Source organism: Acanthopagrus latus, chromosome 13, assembly GCF_904848185.1.
Source record: "Acanthopagrus latus isolate v.2019 chromosome 13, fAcaLat1.1, whole genome shotgun sequence".
NCBI lineage: Eukaryota > Metazoa > Chordata > Actinopteri > Spariformes > Sparidae > Acanthopagrus > Acanthopagrus latus.
The window spans coordinates 24,579,892-24,598,762 of record NC_051051.1 but is presented as its reverse complement, the minus strand read 5'-3'; the positions used below and the strand labels follow the sequence as shown (position 1 = coordinate 24,598,762).

General features: G+C 41.4%; 1 protein-coding gene across 1 annotated transcript in view; it reads left to right on the top strand.

Moving 5' to 3' along the window:
• Positions 1–18,871, top strand: part of LOC119031040 (polypeptide N-acetylgalactosaminyltransferase 10-like) — an 89,749-nt gene that overhangs the window by 58,990 nt on the left and 11,888 nt on the right. Inside the window, exons 5-8 of the mRNA XM_037119156.1 lie at positions 468–653; positions 1,261–1,444; positions 9,716–9,833; positions 13,521–13,628. Coding sequence (XP_036975051.1) covers positions 468–653; positions 1,261–1,444; positions 9,716–9,833; positions 13,521–13,628 — 596 coding nt within the window. The remainder of the gene's footprint in view (positions 1–467; positions 654–1,260; positions 1,445–9,715; positions 9,834–13,520; positions 13,629–18,871) is intronic.

The window sequence follows — 18,871 nt, the reverse complement described above, 5'->3', positions numbered from 1 at the left end:
AGCTCTGTTTTCTGCCAAAAGGCTTAATGACTAAACGTGTTAGGAGGAGCTGATTTAATTCCTTTTTCATTCCTCACAGTTGGATTTGTTCTCTTTAGGGTCACAGTCTGTCTGGTGTCTGCTGTAAAGATATTACAAAAAGTCTGTGACTGCAGAAAAGTATGTGAAATGTGAAGTTGATCCCAGTGTGGGTTATGATGTAGAGGCCTTCAGGGAAACATTTGAGTTTGCTGCATGTGGCATCAGCAGATGTCGCGTTTGATGGTGACTGCTAATGGTTCAGTTTTTCTTTCATCTTTTTTGTCGGATAGCGTGTTGGTGAGGTTGTCATTTGTGGACAATTCTGCATCAGAGCTCTTTCATGTCAGCACAGCCTAATTTAACTGCACACGTACAATAACTGGGGGTTTGAACTCATTGTGCTCCTTCAGTGACAGTTTTACATGTCTCTGTTTTCACCTCTGCAGAGCACCTGAAGGCAGCGCTGGAGGAGTACATGGTGCGGTTGCCAAAGGTTCGCATCCTGAGGACCAAGAAGAGGGAGGGGCTGATCAGGACACGCCTGCTGGGAGCCGGCCTCGCTAAAGGAGAAGTCATCACCTTCCTGGACTCTCACTGCGAGGCCAACGTCAACTGGCTGCCACCGCTGCTGGGTGAGGAACACACGTCAACATTAAATTACTACACTCTAATTAGAAATACACCGATCGACCGACCCAGGACCAGAATCTGAAAAGAATAAAATCTGAGCTCACCTCCTGCCTGCAAACAGCTCCAGATCAGAGCAACCAGTCTGGTTCAACCACTGTACAGTGATTTGTTCTCCCTGTATAAAACCGATTCTTCATATGAAATAACATCTATCTGTATCTGTATCTGTATCTCTATCTCTATCTCTGCAACCCAGAAATATGAAAGATGCATTCAAACATATACCAATTCAAACTTTTGTTCCAAGCGATTGCCAAACTTTTGAACGTTGCTGTATTGTGTATTTTCCTTCTAACTTTTCTCAAATCTTTGAGTTTTCTTTTTTTATGAAATTTTGAAGCCCTTTTACTCACCAGGAGTCTAAAAACTATTGAAAATAAACAGTCTGAGAAGAGAATATCATGCTGCGGGTGAACTGCTCACAGCTCCCAGACATCTGCAATCTGTGAACGGGAGTCGTGAGCAGCCTCAGATATTGCTTTGTGTGGACTAGAAAAGCTCTCTGCACCATCCATTGTCATTAATGACTTCTCTCTGTGCGTCTCTCAGATCGCATCGCGCAGAACAGAAAGACCATCGTGTGCCCAATGATCGACGTCATCGACCATGACAACTTTGGCTATGAGACGCAGGCGGGGGACGCCATGCGAGGGGCGTTTGACTGGGAAATGTACTACAAACGGATCCCCATCCCGACCGAGCTGCAGAACAATGACCCCAGTGAACCCTTCGAGTGAGTGCAATTATTTTTGACACGCTTGACATTATATCCCGACTGTCTTACTGTGCCATGAGCGCACACATCTGTGACACGAGCTGACCAAGAGTGAGTTGAAACCCTCAGCTCAGTGTTTTGGCATCACACTGTTTTGAATCCACAGGCCTCAAAACCCTCATTATTCGGGGAAGGGGGCTTCTGTTAGCACTGCACTGCTTCTACACTCATACAGTGACAGTGACAGAGGTGCAGTTTGTGGCTAATAGTCTTTAAAGCATTAGACTACATCTGCATTTCAGCGATAAGTCAGACAATGCTTTTTTTTTTCTCTCTTTCAGTGCAAAACCATTCAAATATGTAGCTTTTGAAATGTGAGATCTTAAAAACCACCTTAATATAATGCTGTAATCTACAATAAGTAACAATAACTTTCATCTCTTGGACAACAGTGCAAATCCATTATATCTTCTTCTCCTCCTCTTCCTCCTCCTCCTTCTTCAGATTCGTCTACTATGTCGCTGTGTTACAAATTCATGCTACAAACTTCAACTGTCGACATGCAGTCGAGCGCTTCAGGAAGAAAATTATTCGTATATTGATGTTGAAAGGTGTGTTTTTATATTGCTCAGTTAGCTGTAGTGAAAAAATGCGCAGTTTGTTTTCCGATGCTGAACAACTTCTTTAGATTTACTCAAAATGATGAGTGAGTTATTTGAGGTTGAACAAAATGCAGCAATTAAAATAATCACCAACAAAAAATGATTGAAAAGCTTTTGAGTCATTTAAAATATGGCCTTGTTCTCTGATTGCAGCTTCCTAAATGTTAATATTTTCTGGTTTATCTGCTCTGTGACTGTATACTGAATATCTTTGGGTTTTGGATAAAACGACATTTGAGGACGTCATCTTGGGCTTTGGGAAACACTGACAAACATTTTTCGCCGTTTTCTCACATTTTATAGACCTAATCGAACGATATACAAAGAACAAAATGTTGACAGATTTACTGACACTTCCTCTCATATATGTATGAAAATGTGCTGTTTTGTTCTGTTTTACGCCAATGCAAATGAATGAATGTTGGGTTTTTGGACTGTTGGTCAGACAACATAAGTTCTTTTTTTTTTTCATAATTTGTGTCATTTGATAACTACATTTTGAAAATAAGGTTCATTTTAGCCTAGTTGCTCATTTCAGTTTCAAGAATAGTAAGTCCTTGGAAATGGAAACCACAGATATAGGAGATATAGGGGTGTATTACTGTATAACATCAGATCCCCAGGTAATACTTTAGTGCAAACAGGACTGATAGCTTTCGACCACAGTGTCCTTCGTCAACACGCAGCAGCACAGATATGTAACCTTTAAGTAATGGAAGCCAACATAAATACACCTCACCCAGGGACTCACTTTGCTATTTGTAAGGCCAAATGACTCAGCATGTGATGCCAGAAACTCTATTTGTGAGCCTCGAGGGGATTAGTTCGACAATGTTTCTCTATGTTCGGATGCCAAAGTCTATTTGGGTGTCCGGGGAAATACAGTGCAGGTATCATCAGGCAGGGCTGTAGTGCAGGAAGATAAGAGACTAAAGAAGAAGAAATGAGCTGCAGAACAATCAGAATCAATCCTTATTTGGTGAATTAGTCTGCTCTTCTTGCCCAATGAAATGACCTTCATCAGTGCAAATCCAATTTGAGTCGCAAAGATTTTCATTTTCATTCTGATTGACATTGCCGCAGCGGAGAATGAGGCACGGCGGGACGGCAAAATCCATCTTGGAGGTGTGTGTGTGTGTGTGTGTGTGTGTGTGTGTGTGTGTGTGTGTGTGTGTGTGTGTGTGTGTGTGTGTGTGTGTGTGTGTGTGTGTGTGTGTGTGTGTGTGTGTGTGTGTGTGTGTGTGTGTGTGTGTGTGTGGGAGCATGATTTTATCCCCGTTCTCATGCCTCTGTCACTGTCTCTCTCATCAATGCCATCACTGCTCTCGCTTCCCCTCTTTTCTTTCCCTTTGTCTCCCTCTCATCTCTCCTTCAGGCTCCAGTGTTTCATTTAGCGATGAGCTCAGGCCCTGACACTCTCTTTCCTCAAGGTCAATGGACTGAAATGGAGAATATCAACTTGAGCATTTCTAATTAAATCAAAACTGTATGTTGGAATATTCATGGTCTGTTGAGTTGGATCTTGCAGTGACTCAGGAAGACCTGCAGGGATTTTGTCCGACTGGAGAAATAAAGTATGAACAAAACCTCTGAGAGGTGCAGAAGTGGCTTAAACCTGCATTCTTACTAGCAACAACAGGGGCAACGGCACTGGTTTGAAAAAGACGCCTGTATGTAAGCTTATGAGAAAATTACCCTAGCTCTCACTTGGTTTATTATCTCAGTAAATGGTTTACTAACAAGTTTATGATTTTAATCACTAGTGTTGAGTCTTCCTCAATACAGTATGATGTTTATTTTGTAAGTTATGAGATTAAAATAGAGGGTATGTTTTATGGCCTAGCTACTTTGGGATTGACAAGTCACCAGGACAGAGATGGTACCAGAGATGTTATAAGAGAGGAAACAAACCCCTTAAAGCATTTTGGTTGGAATAGTCTGTAACGCCAGAGATCGTCTGCTTTGTCACAGCTGAAACAGAAAACACACCAGCCACAGTCGTGAGTTGTTGATTCACAGACGCAAGCAGACTGTTGAGATTCACCTGATTTGGTGCTGCTGCTGCGGAGGGGCGTTGAACTAGCATTTATTCAAGTGTTCTGGTAGGATGAGCTGTTAAAGAAGCTGTTGGTGTTGATTTTCCATCAGATTTGACTGCTGGTTCTATACATGCAGTTTTTATGTCCTAGTGACCATTAAACTTGCAGTCATGGCTCTCTCCCCAGTCGTTTACATGGGGCCTGGTCTTGTTAGCCCTTATAAACCACCCAGGGGTTCTGCCAAGATGGCAGACAAGTGGCAAAACCTGCCTAAAAGGATTTTGGTGTTTCAATGCTTATGCTGACTCTCTCGTCCAAATATGGTCACTATTAGCGCCAAAGAAACAAGGTCAAACATTTTGCAATACTGCTATTTAATTTTTAAAATATCTTTTAATTATGTTTAGTGTTGTATGTTGTTTTTGTACCTACAGACCACACCAAAGTCTGTGTATGTGAAAAAATAACTTGGCAATAATAAACGATTCTGATTCTATAATGTAATTTGTGAAAAATGCTTATTGCAGTTTCCCGGAGCACAAAGTGACGTCTGCGGATTGCTTCTTTTGTCCAACCAACAGTCCAAAAACTCTAAAAAGACTTTAAGTTATTGTCATAAATTAAGCAAAGTTTCGCCTTTTGAAATCTGAAACCAGCAAATGTTTAACATTTTTGGTTAAACAGTGACTGAAACATTTAATTGTCAAAGTAGTCAGTGATTCATTTTGTTTTGATCATCTAATTGTTGCAGTTGAATGTTTGATTGAAGAACAATTAAGACAAAGAATCTGGTCAAGCACACAGGAAGTGTCAAAAAGTCAAAAAGTCTTGAGGTTTGATACGCAGCCTGGTATTTTACATTCAGTGTATTGAATTTTCCTGAACTGTAGAGGTCACCTCAGTCGATGCAGGTCAGTATTCATTCAGTGGAGCTTCTCACTGGCTGAAAGTAGAAGTCTACAGTCGGGTTGTGGAAATCCAATTTGCCACTGCATTTCCAAAATGAGTTCCTTCCTTGAGAAAATAAAATGCAACATCAAAAAGGTTGAGAAGGTAATTACAGCCACTCAGAGCTGCACTGTTCCCTCGCCCACCTTCTGTTTGGAACATTACAAAAACAAATGTTTAAAAGACTTTCCTGCACATATTTGCCAACATCTTTCAGGTCGATATTGCGTTTGTATCTCACAGTGTGTGTGGACAGGTAATCAGAGGGAGTCTGTATGGGGCCCTGATGCTAGCAGACAGTCTGTCATTGCCGAGTTTCTGTGTGTGTTTGTGTGTAATAAATATATCGTTAATGGCATTTTAGCACCGACTGAAAGCAAAAAAAGCCACATCAGCCTCTCCCGGAAGTTAAACTTGGGCCAGTGTCAGCATGCTAACATGTTCACAGTGACAATGCTAGCAGTTATCGATCAAGCAATTAATTAGTTGTCAACTGTTAGATTAATTGATACCTATTGTTTAAATCGAGTGTTTGTTTAAACTGAATCCTCTGTGAATCTGTTGGATCTGAAAGCATGCTGGTGATGGTCCAGGCAGGCAGGGATGTGATCTTTGATGCGCTGGAGAAACACTTCATCATTATCGTGGCTCCGGTACTGAACACTAACGTAGAGGAGGGTGAAAGCCGATCAGAACTGTCTGAGGTCTGTTTGCGAGGAAGTCTGATATACAGTTGCAGTTGCCCAGAGTGTTCAGTTTCCAATCAGTTTCATGGGGGATGAATAACAAGTGTGGGGTCAGTAACAGAATATAACTGATGATGGTACAATTTACCCTGAGGTGAACATAAATGTATTCATGGCAAGCCACCATCAGAACATCAAGCACTAATGCTAAGCTCACAGTGGGTGAGTCATTAATGTCCATACAAAGTTGGGTCATTATCGTCCATCCAGTAGTTACTATTAATATTCAGGACCAAAGTGGTAACAATGGCATCTCTAGAGCTGTGCTGCCAAAAATGTTGAAAATGATGTCACAAATACTTTAAAATGCTATCGATTTAGGAAATAAACTCCAAATTCCCACTTGACTGAATTGTTTTGTCAAAAGGAATAAATTGAATTAAATGCCCTCCAGCAAAACAGTCACACCGCAAAAAAAAAAAAAAAAAAAAGTTCCTGAACATCAGCAAAACAAAGCAGTTGCCAAGCAACACAGCAGCAGCAGCAGCAGCAGTGTGAGTGATGACTTTAAGCCAGCATGTTACCATTTTAAATGTGTTGAGCATTCACAGGTGTATTCGTCTGTTTTTGTAGAGAAATGTTACTATCTCTGTTGTAAAGAAATTTGAGAAATGTGTCCGAGTACACGTGAAAGAAAAAAACATGTGGAGGAAAAAGAAAAACCTAATGTCCTCAGTGTCTTTGACAGCGACCACAGCAGAACCCCAGAGTCCGACATGCTCGACAGTTCAAGTGCTGCATGTCAACCAGAGCTTTGCCTGGATTGTGTTGCAGTGAAATCAATATCGCATTATATTTATCTTACATCAAAATGACACACAAAGTCTGCAACGTCTAAAACAGAAACCTTCATATCCGTTTCAACGATACAGTAACCGTCAATGCCATTAAATAACAATTCAAAGTCATCACGTGATTTACTTGAAAACAGAAAGTGTAGTCGACATTAACCGACTTCCTCGAAGATTTTGCTGCAGTAATCTTGAACAAATCTTCTGCAGATACACACACACACACACACACAGTTCTACTGTTTATTTATGTATGTGTACTACAGCTGCCAGAATACATGGACTGAATAAGATTGAAAAAGGCTGATATTGATTTTTTTTTTTCCTACATCATTCAATTATTAACAAAGACCCTCTCATGGCCTTGAGAGGTGAACTGCACCCGTCAGGTTGACACAACGAGAAGATATCTGAATACGTAACAAATCTATCATTCCTCAGTGAAACTCCCAAACTCAGGACATGACGAGAGAGTGAAATGTTGCTTGGAATTTTTAAAATTGTTCGAATGATTTACTGAGTAATGACGGAGCAAATCACTGTGATGGTCAATAATGGTCACTTCATGATTGACAACTGGCATTTTCAGCTGTGACTGTAATGTTTAAAGATATATAGTTAAACATGCTGATCTGATCTCTCTGTGTAGTGCGTACTGAGGTGCTTCACCAGCGTCTTTAATATCTAACCAACAGCCAGATCTCAGTATGAACTGCTAGTTTTGGTTAAACTCCAGCTAGTCTCAACATCGTGAACAAAAGTTACTTTAACTCTAATGTAAGTTAGTTTGTGATGCAGGGGTTTTCTGCCTGGAAGTTATTGTAAACAGACTTGGTTCAAAGTGGAGAAAGACGGTTGATTGTCGAGTTAAATCCCCAAATATACGTTTAAATCACCGTCGTCAAGATCTTTCCTGACAACAATTTGATTTACAATGTTAAGAAAAAAAGTTTCTATAGTGATTGTATCAAGCCTCAAAATAAAAGAATAGAAATAAGATGTTTCTAGAGGTCACACTGAAAGTAAACAGTGTGTATTGGTGCACATTTGCAGCTGAAGGCGCCCGTGGCTGTGATCCTGGAAGTTAAACTGGAACCTGTTGTGTTTAATGGATCCTCGTGTTCACCAGCTTCATCTGAGTCGTGAGTTGTCACTGTTGTCTATCCTGAAGTGTGTGTTTGTGTTTTCTCCCTGCGGCGAACAAGAGCACACAATCTCTACCCCACAAATCAGTGCCCACACAGTGTCTCTGCTCTCATACACTCCAGTGACCATACACCAGTTTGCAATCACACACACACACACACACCCTTCCTTTGTCCCCCTGCAGCCACCGTTGTTTATGCCTTGTCTCCTGATGAAAGTCTGTCCACTGCATTTCATTGTGGCGCGACTCCAGGGAGGCAGAGTGTGTGTGTTTGTGTGTGTCGGCTTTGTGTTTTTTTCCTTCCTCCAGCATGCAGCGATCACCAGCCGTGGACGATGAACTGCTCAGACAAACTGTCTGTCAGCCGGTCAGCCAAATGGAGTCAGTCAGTGTGACAAACATATTTAAAGAGTTGGAGGGCAACGTTTGTGCCTCCTGTGTCTCCGCTCAATCTTACAAGCTTTGTCGAGCATGGATGACAGTTTTCTACAGATTTAAAATAGAACAGAGATCAGAGGGAGGTTCAGCGGACAGTCTACCTTATTGTCCACAGAAGGGGGAGGCAGAGGAAGAAGAACTTTTGTTGATTTCACAAGATTAAATGTGTGATTATTTCCGTGCTCAGTCGTTGTTTACTTACTGTTTGTCTTAAGGGTTCAGTGTGTAGGATGTGAGTGCAGAAATGGAATAATATATTCATAAGTGTGTTTTCATGAGGGCATAATCAGCTAAAACTAAGAATAAGTCTGCAAGTTCACTGCTAGCTCTCCAAACTCTGGACCTTAAATACATGTATTTCTCACTTTTATTTGCTCAAAATTGCCAATAAACATGAGATTATTGTACAAGCCATTTTAATTCACCACAAACAGCCAATATACAAACGTCTTGTCGTACCTCAACGACTGAGTAGGTCTCACAGACCTTCGTCACACATTTGCTGTCTGATTACGTTTAGGAATTAAAACTGCTAAACATTGTGGTCTTGTGGTACATCAATGTTAATTATGGAATTTAATTTACAAACACACCTATTTTACTTAAGTAACGTACATCATTTACATCATTTAAACGTGTCGTGATAAGCAGTTTTCATTTTCATATGAACGCCGGCTCGTTCCACAAGTTACAATCCTCTTTTTGCTTTAAGAGAAATATTCCTACTGTCATTGTCCTTATTAACCAGAAAAGTACAGCTGACACACTCAGCAAAGTAAAACTTGCAAAAAACTGTCGTGGTTCATCTTTTCTTCTTTCCAACAATCACCCCTGAAGTCACTGAGTTAGATGTGAAAATGAATTTGCTCCACTCACTGGTTTTCCCTTGTCTTTCACAAATGTACAAATCTTGCTTGTTCAGTTTACTAAGAAAAGGAAAATAAAATGCATTCACTCAGTCAGACCTCAGACTCATAGTCTCAGTGAAAGAAATGGTAATGCCTGTAATAATTTGAGTACCTTCTTGCATGTGGCCTTCTGTCTGATGCAGTTGAGAGCAGAGTGAAGACAAACCGGAGGGTTTTCCACCACCGTCTATCTCATATTACATCCCAGTTCAACACAAAATGCTCTCTCGATTCACAGTGTGTCTCTCCTCTCCGTCGCTCCTCCTGTTTTCTACCAGTAGACTCCTGATGAGAAGCTGCTCAATACATCCGATTCAGTTCCACTCCAGGGAGGAGCTCCCTTCTGCACCGAGCTGAACACCATTATGTTGTTTGGCACCGCTGAGCTTGTCACACCAGTCAGAATTCACAATGGTTCAGATGGGTTAATTGGTTTTTGCAGTGTGCAGTCTCCCTGCGATGCTAAACACATGCAGACTCATGCAGACACACGGGGTAGAACGGGAATGAACCCAGACTCGTCTCAGACAATGTGAGGCGGTGGAGAGCTGCACTACAACTCTTGACTCTCATTTTATGTCTCTAATAGTCTGTGTTGTGTGTCCTGCAGGTCACCGGTGATGGCAGGAGGGCTGTTCGCTGTGGACAGGAAGTGGTTCTGGGAGCTGGGAGGATATGACACGGGTCTGGAGATCTGGGGAGGAGAACAGTACGAGATCTCCTTCAAGGTAACACATAAAACACGCCAGTCAAGTGTAGAAAATCAACAGTGTCACTTTGACCTCTGTGTCACTTCTGAAGACATTTGAGTGGTTACATGTTTGGAGTCGGTCTGTGAATGAGCTGTGGACATTATGTTCTGAATATGTTATGACAATATTGAATATTAAACAGTAAACAAACAAAAAGAGGTAAAAATAGAAAATGTCCGGCTGCGAGAGATGACAAACTGTTCCCATAAAACCACAGTCAAATATTATGACGAACCGTTTGTACTTTATAACATAACTTTGTAATTTTACAGTCAACATTTGGTAGAATCACACATTTTCACTGGGTCTTATACGGATAGTTTCCTCCAAACCAGATCTTCAGAGGCACATTTCAAGCTGAGGTGTAATGAGACGTGTTGTTTCAATGTATTATGGTCCTTTTCTTTATAATAACCGTAAAGGAATCGCTATTAATTTCACTAATGTCTCCATCAGTGAGGTTTCTGCACCGCTCCCCTAACATCAGTGCAGACTGGCAGGGTATTAGCACAATTTGCTAATGTAGCATGGTTCCTGTTTACCTGATGATTTGATTAATTGCATGAAGTTGTGAACACACTGTGAGCGTCCATGTGTCACGTCTGTTTACGTTAGTGCTGTGACTTTTATTATTTGAAATTCCAACGTGTTTGAACGTGAGGTGAAACGGTCGTGATCGAGCTGTAATAACCGGGAATGCTTTCAAACTATTTGGTGTCATTTGTGTGCCATCGACAACATGATGATGTGTTAAAAAACCCTCTGGAGGTCCTGATGTTGTCTAGTGACCTGAGATGTCTCTTAAAGAAAATCTATATGTTGACATGTAATCGCTTCTAAAGGAGCAAAGTGCGTCTTCATATGGTTCCCCTCATGTTTTATTCAACATGGCTAACGTGGCCCCGAGACGTTCCTCATCCATTAGAGCCAAACATGCTCAGTTCATGGCTGACTCTCCCTATAATCAGAATACCGTATTAAATCATGTTTTTTTTGTTTTTTTTTTCTGGTGCTTCAGCATGAATTATTCTGTAGTGTAGCCGTAACTGTTTGCGACTCGGCCGGCATGTTAAGAACCCGTCTCTGCTGCCTCCGAACAGACAGAAGGGCCAGTCACAATAATTGAATTCTGGTTTGAATGAGTAAGGACTTTTGTCGTCTCACTCAATTAAGCACAAAGGCCACTGCCGGCTACCCTGATTTGATTGGACATATGCTGCAGTGTGATACTAAATGTTGTTCCTTAGAGTGAATTTCCACTGGAGAGGATTTGGTGTATTAAAAGTTGAGCATCCAAATCAAATAACTGTCAAATTAGTTTTACCTTCTTCTGTCTCTTCATAGAAATGCATACTCTGGCACTCTGGTTTCTGAAAACCGCTGTCCATTATTTTTAATCGTAATGCCTTCCTCGTGCCATCGCGATGTTTCAGTCTTCATGGTTCGAGATGAGCAGACTGTAGAGGTTGTGTGTTCGAGGTGAGTGATAAGACTTTCGCTTTAATCTTACGGGAGCTAAACTCAAGCTCTTGATCCCTCCTGCAGCGAGGCGCCTCTGTTATTAAGCTCAAGTGTTTCAGTCAGGGATGAGGACAACTGAAGGGATCGGAGGAGCAGGTCAGACCCTCCCTACAGCGAGATGTGAAGAGGGTGGATTCAGTCTGTTATTCCCCCCTGATTCTGTTTGTCCAAGCTGGAGTAGTGCAACAAACCTGACAAGGAGTAATTGAACTGAGATAGCAGCCAGCTGATGTCCACTCTGGAGGATGCAGAATAACAACAAACTGGAAATGATCGAGTCCAAAAAGAAAGAAGAGAGGAAGCTGTATTCTTCTCCCATGACCGGTCTGTCCGTCTGTCTGTCACCAGACTCTAATCAGTCGAGGCATCGCACAAGTGCAGAGAACTTGAAAAAAGTTGTGTCTGGTCTGGAAAACTTCTTTGGCACAACAGAGAGATTCAAGTCACGACAGAAGTAGGAGTAGGATGCATGACCTGTGAGTTTGTGGAGGACGGTGTGCTGTGAGGTGGCAAGAGAGGTCAAGGAAAGTATTGATTAACCCGGTATGGTTCTGATCGAGTTACTAGAAAGCCTCCTGCATCACACTGTATGTTATTTGGAAAGTTAACATGATGAATAAGTGAAAAAAGTTGGTATTCTGCTTTATATGATCATATCGCCTTTTATCTACAAATCAAATGTACATCATGTGTTTTTTATTTTTTTATTTTTTTTTACCATTTCAGGCAGCCATTGCTCTCTGTCAAATAAAAAGTTCATTGTTCATCTAGCCGTGTAATTTTTGAAAATACCGTGAACGATGAGTAGTTCCTCTCTGGAGCCAGTGTCTGTTTTTGTCCACTCTGGGCTTCTGTAGAAACAGGAAAGGACCTGCCACCTCTGTGGTGAAATCCAGGTAAAACAAAAAACACAACGATTCTTAGTTTCAGCAAACACTAATCAAAACGTTGCGATGAGCTCCTCCTAAATTCTACACACTGGAACTATAAGTCACTGTTCGTCAGTAACCTTCACTGATGTCTCTCAGTTATCACAATTAATTGAAAAGATAATCAGAATTAACAACAATGGCCGTGGCGCTCGCCCATGACTTGCTTTTGGAGCCAGCCTCAAGTGGACATTTGAGGAACTGCAGTTTTTGGTACTTCTTTGTTGGCTTCATTTGTCGTCCCTTCAGATTGCCGCTTGGTGGAGCTGAAAATACCGGCAAACGTCCGAAATACGCTTGAATGACCCGCTCACGTCAAATCAGCATCTGTTTTGTTGTGAGAGAATGTGGCTTCAATCAAGACTAATAAATAAGTTCTGAGGCTTTAAAACAGCATCACGACTTGCAACATGTTTAGCTGTGAGTTGATTTGAATTTATTGAACTGAAATGGTCCTTTTTAAATCAAGTGTGATCTCTGCCTGAGCACGACTGATGCAATACAAAAAGAAAAGCAGCGGCTCAGCTGTGCACAGGGTGGAAGCTCGTAATCTTAAAGAGCTCACACACTTTTAATATCTGACCTCTGACTGATTATATTTAAAGCGAAACATCACCTAAAATCCATCTTTAATATTTCTAAAACTCACTCCCTGTAGACTTGAAAGGTCTCTCTGCTTTCCAAAAAGCAGCGTAACAAATCAAATTTGAAGTCTTTGTCGTTTAGCTGAGCATGATTGACTCGTCTTGTTCTCTTTGATGTCGTCGGCTCGCTCTGGTCTCTCCGCAATCGAGAAGCACTTGAACTTTGTGGAGTTGTTTTGAATTGTGTTCTCTCTTCTGCGCTCTTCACACCAGATGATTCATGTCACCCACCAGTTTTATGAGCTCGTCAAAACTCGCATGATATTAATCTCGACTTTTACTTCTTTCCTTTTCCTCTTTTTTCCAGGCGAACCCTCTCCCGTCTTTCATCCCTCTCTCCTCTGCATCATAACCAAGTTGACAACCTCACGTCCTCCCACTCCATCGTCACCTTTTCTTTACATCCTAACCTTCTTTCCTCTCAGTTTTATCTCTCTTACTCTTTTGGTTTCATCTCTCTGATTCATCGACCTTCTCCTTGTTCAGCTGCACAAACACCAGTGCTGCACATTTCACCAACACCCCTCCCCCAGTTTTTATCGCTGCTGACTCTGTGTGTCTCTCTGCAGGTGTGGATGTGTGGTGGTCGGATGGAGGACATCCCTTGCTCCAGGGTAGGACACATCTACAGGAAGTACGTCCCCTACAAAGTTCCTGGAGGGGTGAGCCTGGCCCGGGTGAGTCTCAGGTGGTTTGATAACATGTTAATGTGGACACGAGGACTGTCTTTGCAGAATGTTTTTTTTTACACCTGCATTTTTCCCTTTCTGGTTTCTTTATCTTTCATGGTCAACTGTGCCAAGGTTAAGTGATTTTAAACACGGCGCCACAAAGAAACGAAACAAATGCCGAAAAGATGTGACGGACAGAAGCTTCTATCAGAAATATGATAAAGAGTCAGTTTACCTAAGGAGCTTTAATAAATAAACATATTTTCACTCCGTAGAATCTTTCCATGCTGATGGTTTTCGGGTTACCTGCAGAGGTGTTGAGATCTCTGCTGCTGCTTCAGTACAATAATCATTAATTAAACTGCGGGACACATTTTTTTTGTCTTATTTCTGCCTTCAAAAAAAGCTAAGTTTTTTTCTAGTTTTTTCTAGATGTATTAACTGTCTGCTTTGAGTACCACGAACTAAATCCTATTCACCTTCACTTTTACTTCAGCTTTGCTTAATAAAACCAGGCTAACAAGATGTGTATTAAAAACTGTTCATCAGGGAACTTTTTGTGTTTAAACGAGAGCTTTGTTCGTCTGCCTTTGTTTTCTGCATATGAAAGTTGAGTAAAACTTCAGAGGGAGCTGTGTGAAGTCTGATGAAATGCCTGCAGAGATGTCACCCTCGTCGCTCGGGGCTGAAAACTTCTGTTGGGGCAGCAGACTAATCAGATATGTTCCTCAAACCAGATCTTTAAGACAGAGTGATCAGACTCTCCAAACAATAATGCTGGCAAGTCGCAGAGCAGACAATTTATGTCAGCGTCCCGCCGAAATCTGTTTTACTCTGTTGTCTTCCACGTCGATCTGCTAGTAGCAGAGCAGATTCTGCTCGTCCTCCGACGCACTTCCGTCACTCTGGATTTCTTCATTATGTGTCACACTGCCAGTGACACAGAAGACACTTTAAAATCGGACATAAGCTGCCAGAGCGGCCCGACTGTGAAACAAGTGTAGAAACTTTAATTGCATTTCCACCTGTAAATGTGGTTTAGATCTGATTTCCAAATTCACGTCTCATGTGTTTGTTTTGTTTTGTTTCTTTCTGTGCGGACTTCCTGAAATCAGTCTGGAAACAGTCTGGAGCAGAAAGTCAACGACATGATCTCAGCAGACTTCTGTCGCCCGCTCCTCATGGCTGTTCGATGCTAACGGTTCAAGGCCACATTAGCTGCCACCAGAACAGAAACCGAGCCGATCAAACTGACAGCTGAGTTGAACTGTAAAGCTGCAACTATTATTTTCACTCCCTATCAGTTTGACAGCTATTTTCTCAACGAATCACTTGTTTGGTCTTTAAAAATGTCAAATGTCCGTGTTTCCAAGTCAAGTCAGGTTTTTTTAGAAAGCACATTTAATAAAACAAGAGTGAACTCAATGTTCTTAGATTTAAAAAGTAAAGTAAACACATATAATATTGGAAGATATATATAAAAAACAAGATGAGGTCCTCAAATGTCCACAACCCCAAGATATTCAGTTTACTCTCAATGTACTGTAGAAAATGTAGGCAACAGATTTTGACAAGGAAATGAGCTTGGAATAAAAAAAAATGTGTTTTGCTGCGCTGATTTTTAGGTTGTTGTTTTCTTTGTATTATTTTCTATTGTGAGTCTGAAAATAAGCGATGCTCAATCTGTGGAGTTGTTTTTTAAGTGATGAAAGGAGAATGAATACAAAAAAAAAGATTCTCAATCAAAGCTGAGGGCCTGTGCACGAAAATGACTTGCAGCCATAAATAAACTGAAGGTATGAAAATGGAAAATCTTGTTTTGTAAATTTGGGTGAACTGACACTTTAATCGCGACTAGTGATCGAAAGGTCGCTAGTTCAAATCCCGGCTCAGGGCAAGGCTGAGCTGCATGTCGAAGTGTCTTTGAGCAAGATACTGAACCCCCCATTGCTCATCAGTGAGGGCCCTGCGATGAGCTGGCGACTTGTCCAGGGAGCACCCTGCCCTCGCCCTGAGACAAGGCTGGGATTGGCTCCAGCAGCAACACCCCGTGACCCCATGGAAAGGGATAAGCGGTTACGGATAATGACATGACATGACATGACACTTTAATCAACATTTCAGTTCATTTTGCATCGGGCACTGCAGTGAAAATGACTCTGATTGTTGCTCCTTTTACATCTTTTAACTTCCAATTCAAGTATGAAACTCGTGTCTCCACTATCGCCGTCTAGTTTTCTGATAATGAGCTCACGTTTCTTCACTCTGTGCGAGCTTCTCTCAAGAACACTTCATCTGGCCTGTAGCTCAGCAGTGTTCATTATGCATGACTCAGTCTGAGTCTGACACCTGGCTCTGTATTAAACCTCTTGGCCTTTGTTTTTGCCTCGTCGTTCTGACCATTAGCCTCTCACTGAGGCTTTGTGAATGCTGATATCAAACAAGCAGCAGGTTTAACACACAGATACGTACTGTACATCAGGCTGGGAGGAATCCTGTCAGTCCCCCGTGTTTAAAAAAGAACAACATTCTGATTTGCTTCAGTCGACGAGTGGATGACTGCTGTGCTTGTTTTGTGTCGTCGGGAATAAGTTAGGCTGCAGCTGAGATAATTACACTGTGTATCTTGATTAAAAACGGGTTTTCTTTTTCTGTGTCTTCCATCAAAGATGATGGTCTGAGAGGTGGAGAAGCTTCATCCAAGTCTGTTCTCACACAGCTGGAACTGTTTGAATATTTTATAATGTAACTGCCGGCAGCCACAGATAGAGGAGGAGATGCCATAAATGCAAAGAGCTTTGTTGAAGGGAGTTTGGGAGCCTGTGGAAGGAGAACTGTGCAGGAAAGTTTTGTTGGCGAGTGAAAGAGGAGGTGGCAGAAGAAGAAATGTGGCTTCTCTCTCCTTGTTTTTGGCCGGAGCTGCACAGTTAATCCATTTATTATCAAAGTCGTGGTATGGTGCAATATTCAAATCCCAAAAAGCGTCAGTTTCTTTGATAAAGATGGCAGGAAGGTGAATGAAATACTGTTGTGCTGCAGAAATATTCTGACCTACATTCTGATCATCTGCTCGACATGTTGACGTTCAGTCCTGGTATCTGTCAGAATAACTGCAACGTGATTTTTTTTCTTTCACATTGCTCAGCCCAGGTTTGAGAATATTGTGCAGAAACAGGACTCTAAATTCTGTTATGAAACGTAACCAAGTACATTTACGCAAGTACTTTACTTAAGCATGATTTTGAGGTACTTGTACTTCATTTGAGTATTTCCATTTCCACTATATGTTGAAGACGTTTTACTTTGTTGTATTTATCTTTAACTGTGTAGTAACTTTTCCGATTGTATGGGAATAAGAGTAAGCCACCTTAGCTCATTTTTAAATTAATTTATTTTCTCTGTATTGGGGAGAAAAAAGCACTGATTCTGATAATCAGAAAAAATATCGAATGTGAGTGAGATATGAATGTTTGTGATCGGAAACACTGTGATGTCATTTACCTGTAAGGTGGTGCTACAGTGTGAGCGTGCTAGCAAAGATCTGTGACAGCAGGGTTTTGTTGCAATTTTTTTCAACAAGAATATTGATTATTGAATGTGTCACTCCCAAACTGTACCTGTATGGGAGCCTGCAGACTTCTCTTCTTTTTTAAAAAACTCTTTTGTTTAGTTCGGTCTGCGTTGCTTCACCAACAGAAGCTCAGTCATGGTTTGTAAAATCTTTGCCTGAGGGGAGAATTAAGCCTGGATCTTTATTTTCATTCTCACTGTTTAAAATCAAGCCATTCTTTTCAGGTGTGTCTCACCAATATCATAGTGTTTTTTTGTTTTTTTCCTGAGGAGAAAAACTGTTTTCTTTCACTTAATTAATACCACAGTTATTGTAAAAAAAAAAAAAAAAAAGAAAGAAACAGGAGCAGTGGAGTCCGTCCAACAGGTCCAGATACCCTGAGATCACACAGCACGGAGGGAGATAGAACCGCTGAACTCAGTTTCACCTGGAGGGGGCAAATTTTGCTGCAGGCTATGAGCTATGCTACAGAAAGTGTGTGTGTGTGTGTGCGTGTGTGTGTGTGTGTGTGTGTGTGTGTGTGCGGCTGGCTGGCTGGCTGGAGGGTTTTTTCCTCTACATCTGTACCTCTAAAGGGCAGAAGATTTGTATTTCTACTTTCCTGGAAGGCTCGCTGGATGTATTCTCATTCATTTCACCATCCATAGCTGCGAGGCTGCTTCCATCTGTATTCTCACACATGCATGCGTCCCTCAGAGGCTGACAGGCTCTGTGTTTTTTTACTCTTTTACACCCCACAGGCCTCAGATGGATGAATTTCCCATTGCTCGGGTGTAAATCTTTTATGTTTGCAATTGTCTGAGCTTAAAGAGGCGGCTGAGGAAGCTGTCTGCCCTGCAGTTGTTGTTGCTTACAGTTTATAGCGATCAGTTGGTTGTTTATTCAGTCTGAAATCTAAGAATTAGAAGACGAGCCAATGGGACCTCATGTCTGATACGTTTTGTATATTACATGAAGTCATGTCAGACATTTTGACATGTAATTAAGTTTTTACAGTTAAATCCCAGATGCTTTTGTTGTGGTCTCGTGACATGAGACATGATATAGACTTACAAAGGCATTTTGAAATGAAAGGAGAGGCAACAAAGGGCACTTGAGATGCAAACCAGTAATTTGCACCTAAAACCAGCAATAATTAAAACGTGCAAAATCCCCTTGCTTGCCAGTAAACGTTTTGGACAAAGCATTATTCTAAGCTGTATATTTTGTACGTCATCTGTGAAAAATGTGGAAAAAAGTTTTGGGAGGTGGCCATTTCTTTTTTTCATCACAATATTAACTATACGAAATATTTGCTGTATAACAAATTGTCTCCTGAGCACATTTTACACATTGATCTAAAGCTCAGCATTAACCTTTATTAACAGATAATCATAGTAAATATTTTGCAAATCGCCACATGATCTATGTCCCTTGCGTTTAGAGCACAAGGAGAAAAACTCATCCGCAATAAAACATTAACGTTAGTTCAGACAGGCCTTGAATTTAAACTCAGCTCATAAACAAGCCATGCTGCTGCTTCTGCAGGCCACCGAGCTCCTCCTGCTCATGCTGTGTCTGACTAATCAATGCCATTGATACTTGCTCTGTTCTGTAGCCTATCAGCTGCTCTCCCTGCCTGAAGCTTTCCTTGTATTCACGTGGACGGGCATTGAGGTCCCAGAACAGAACCATTCCA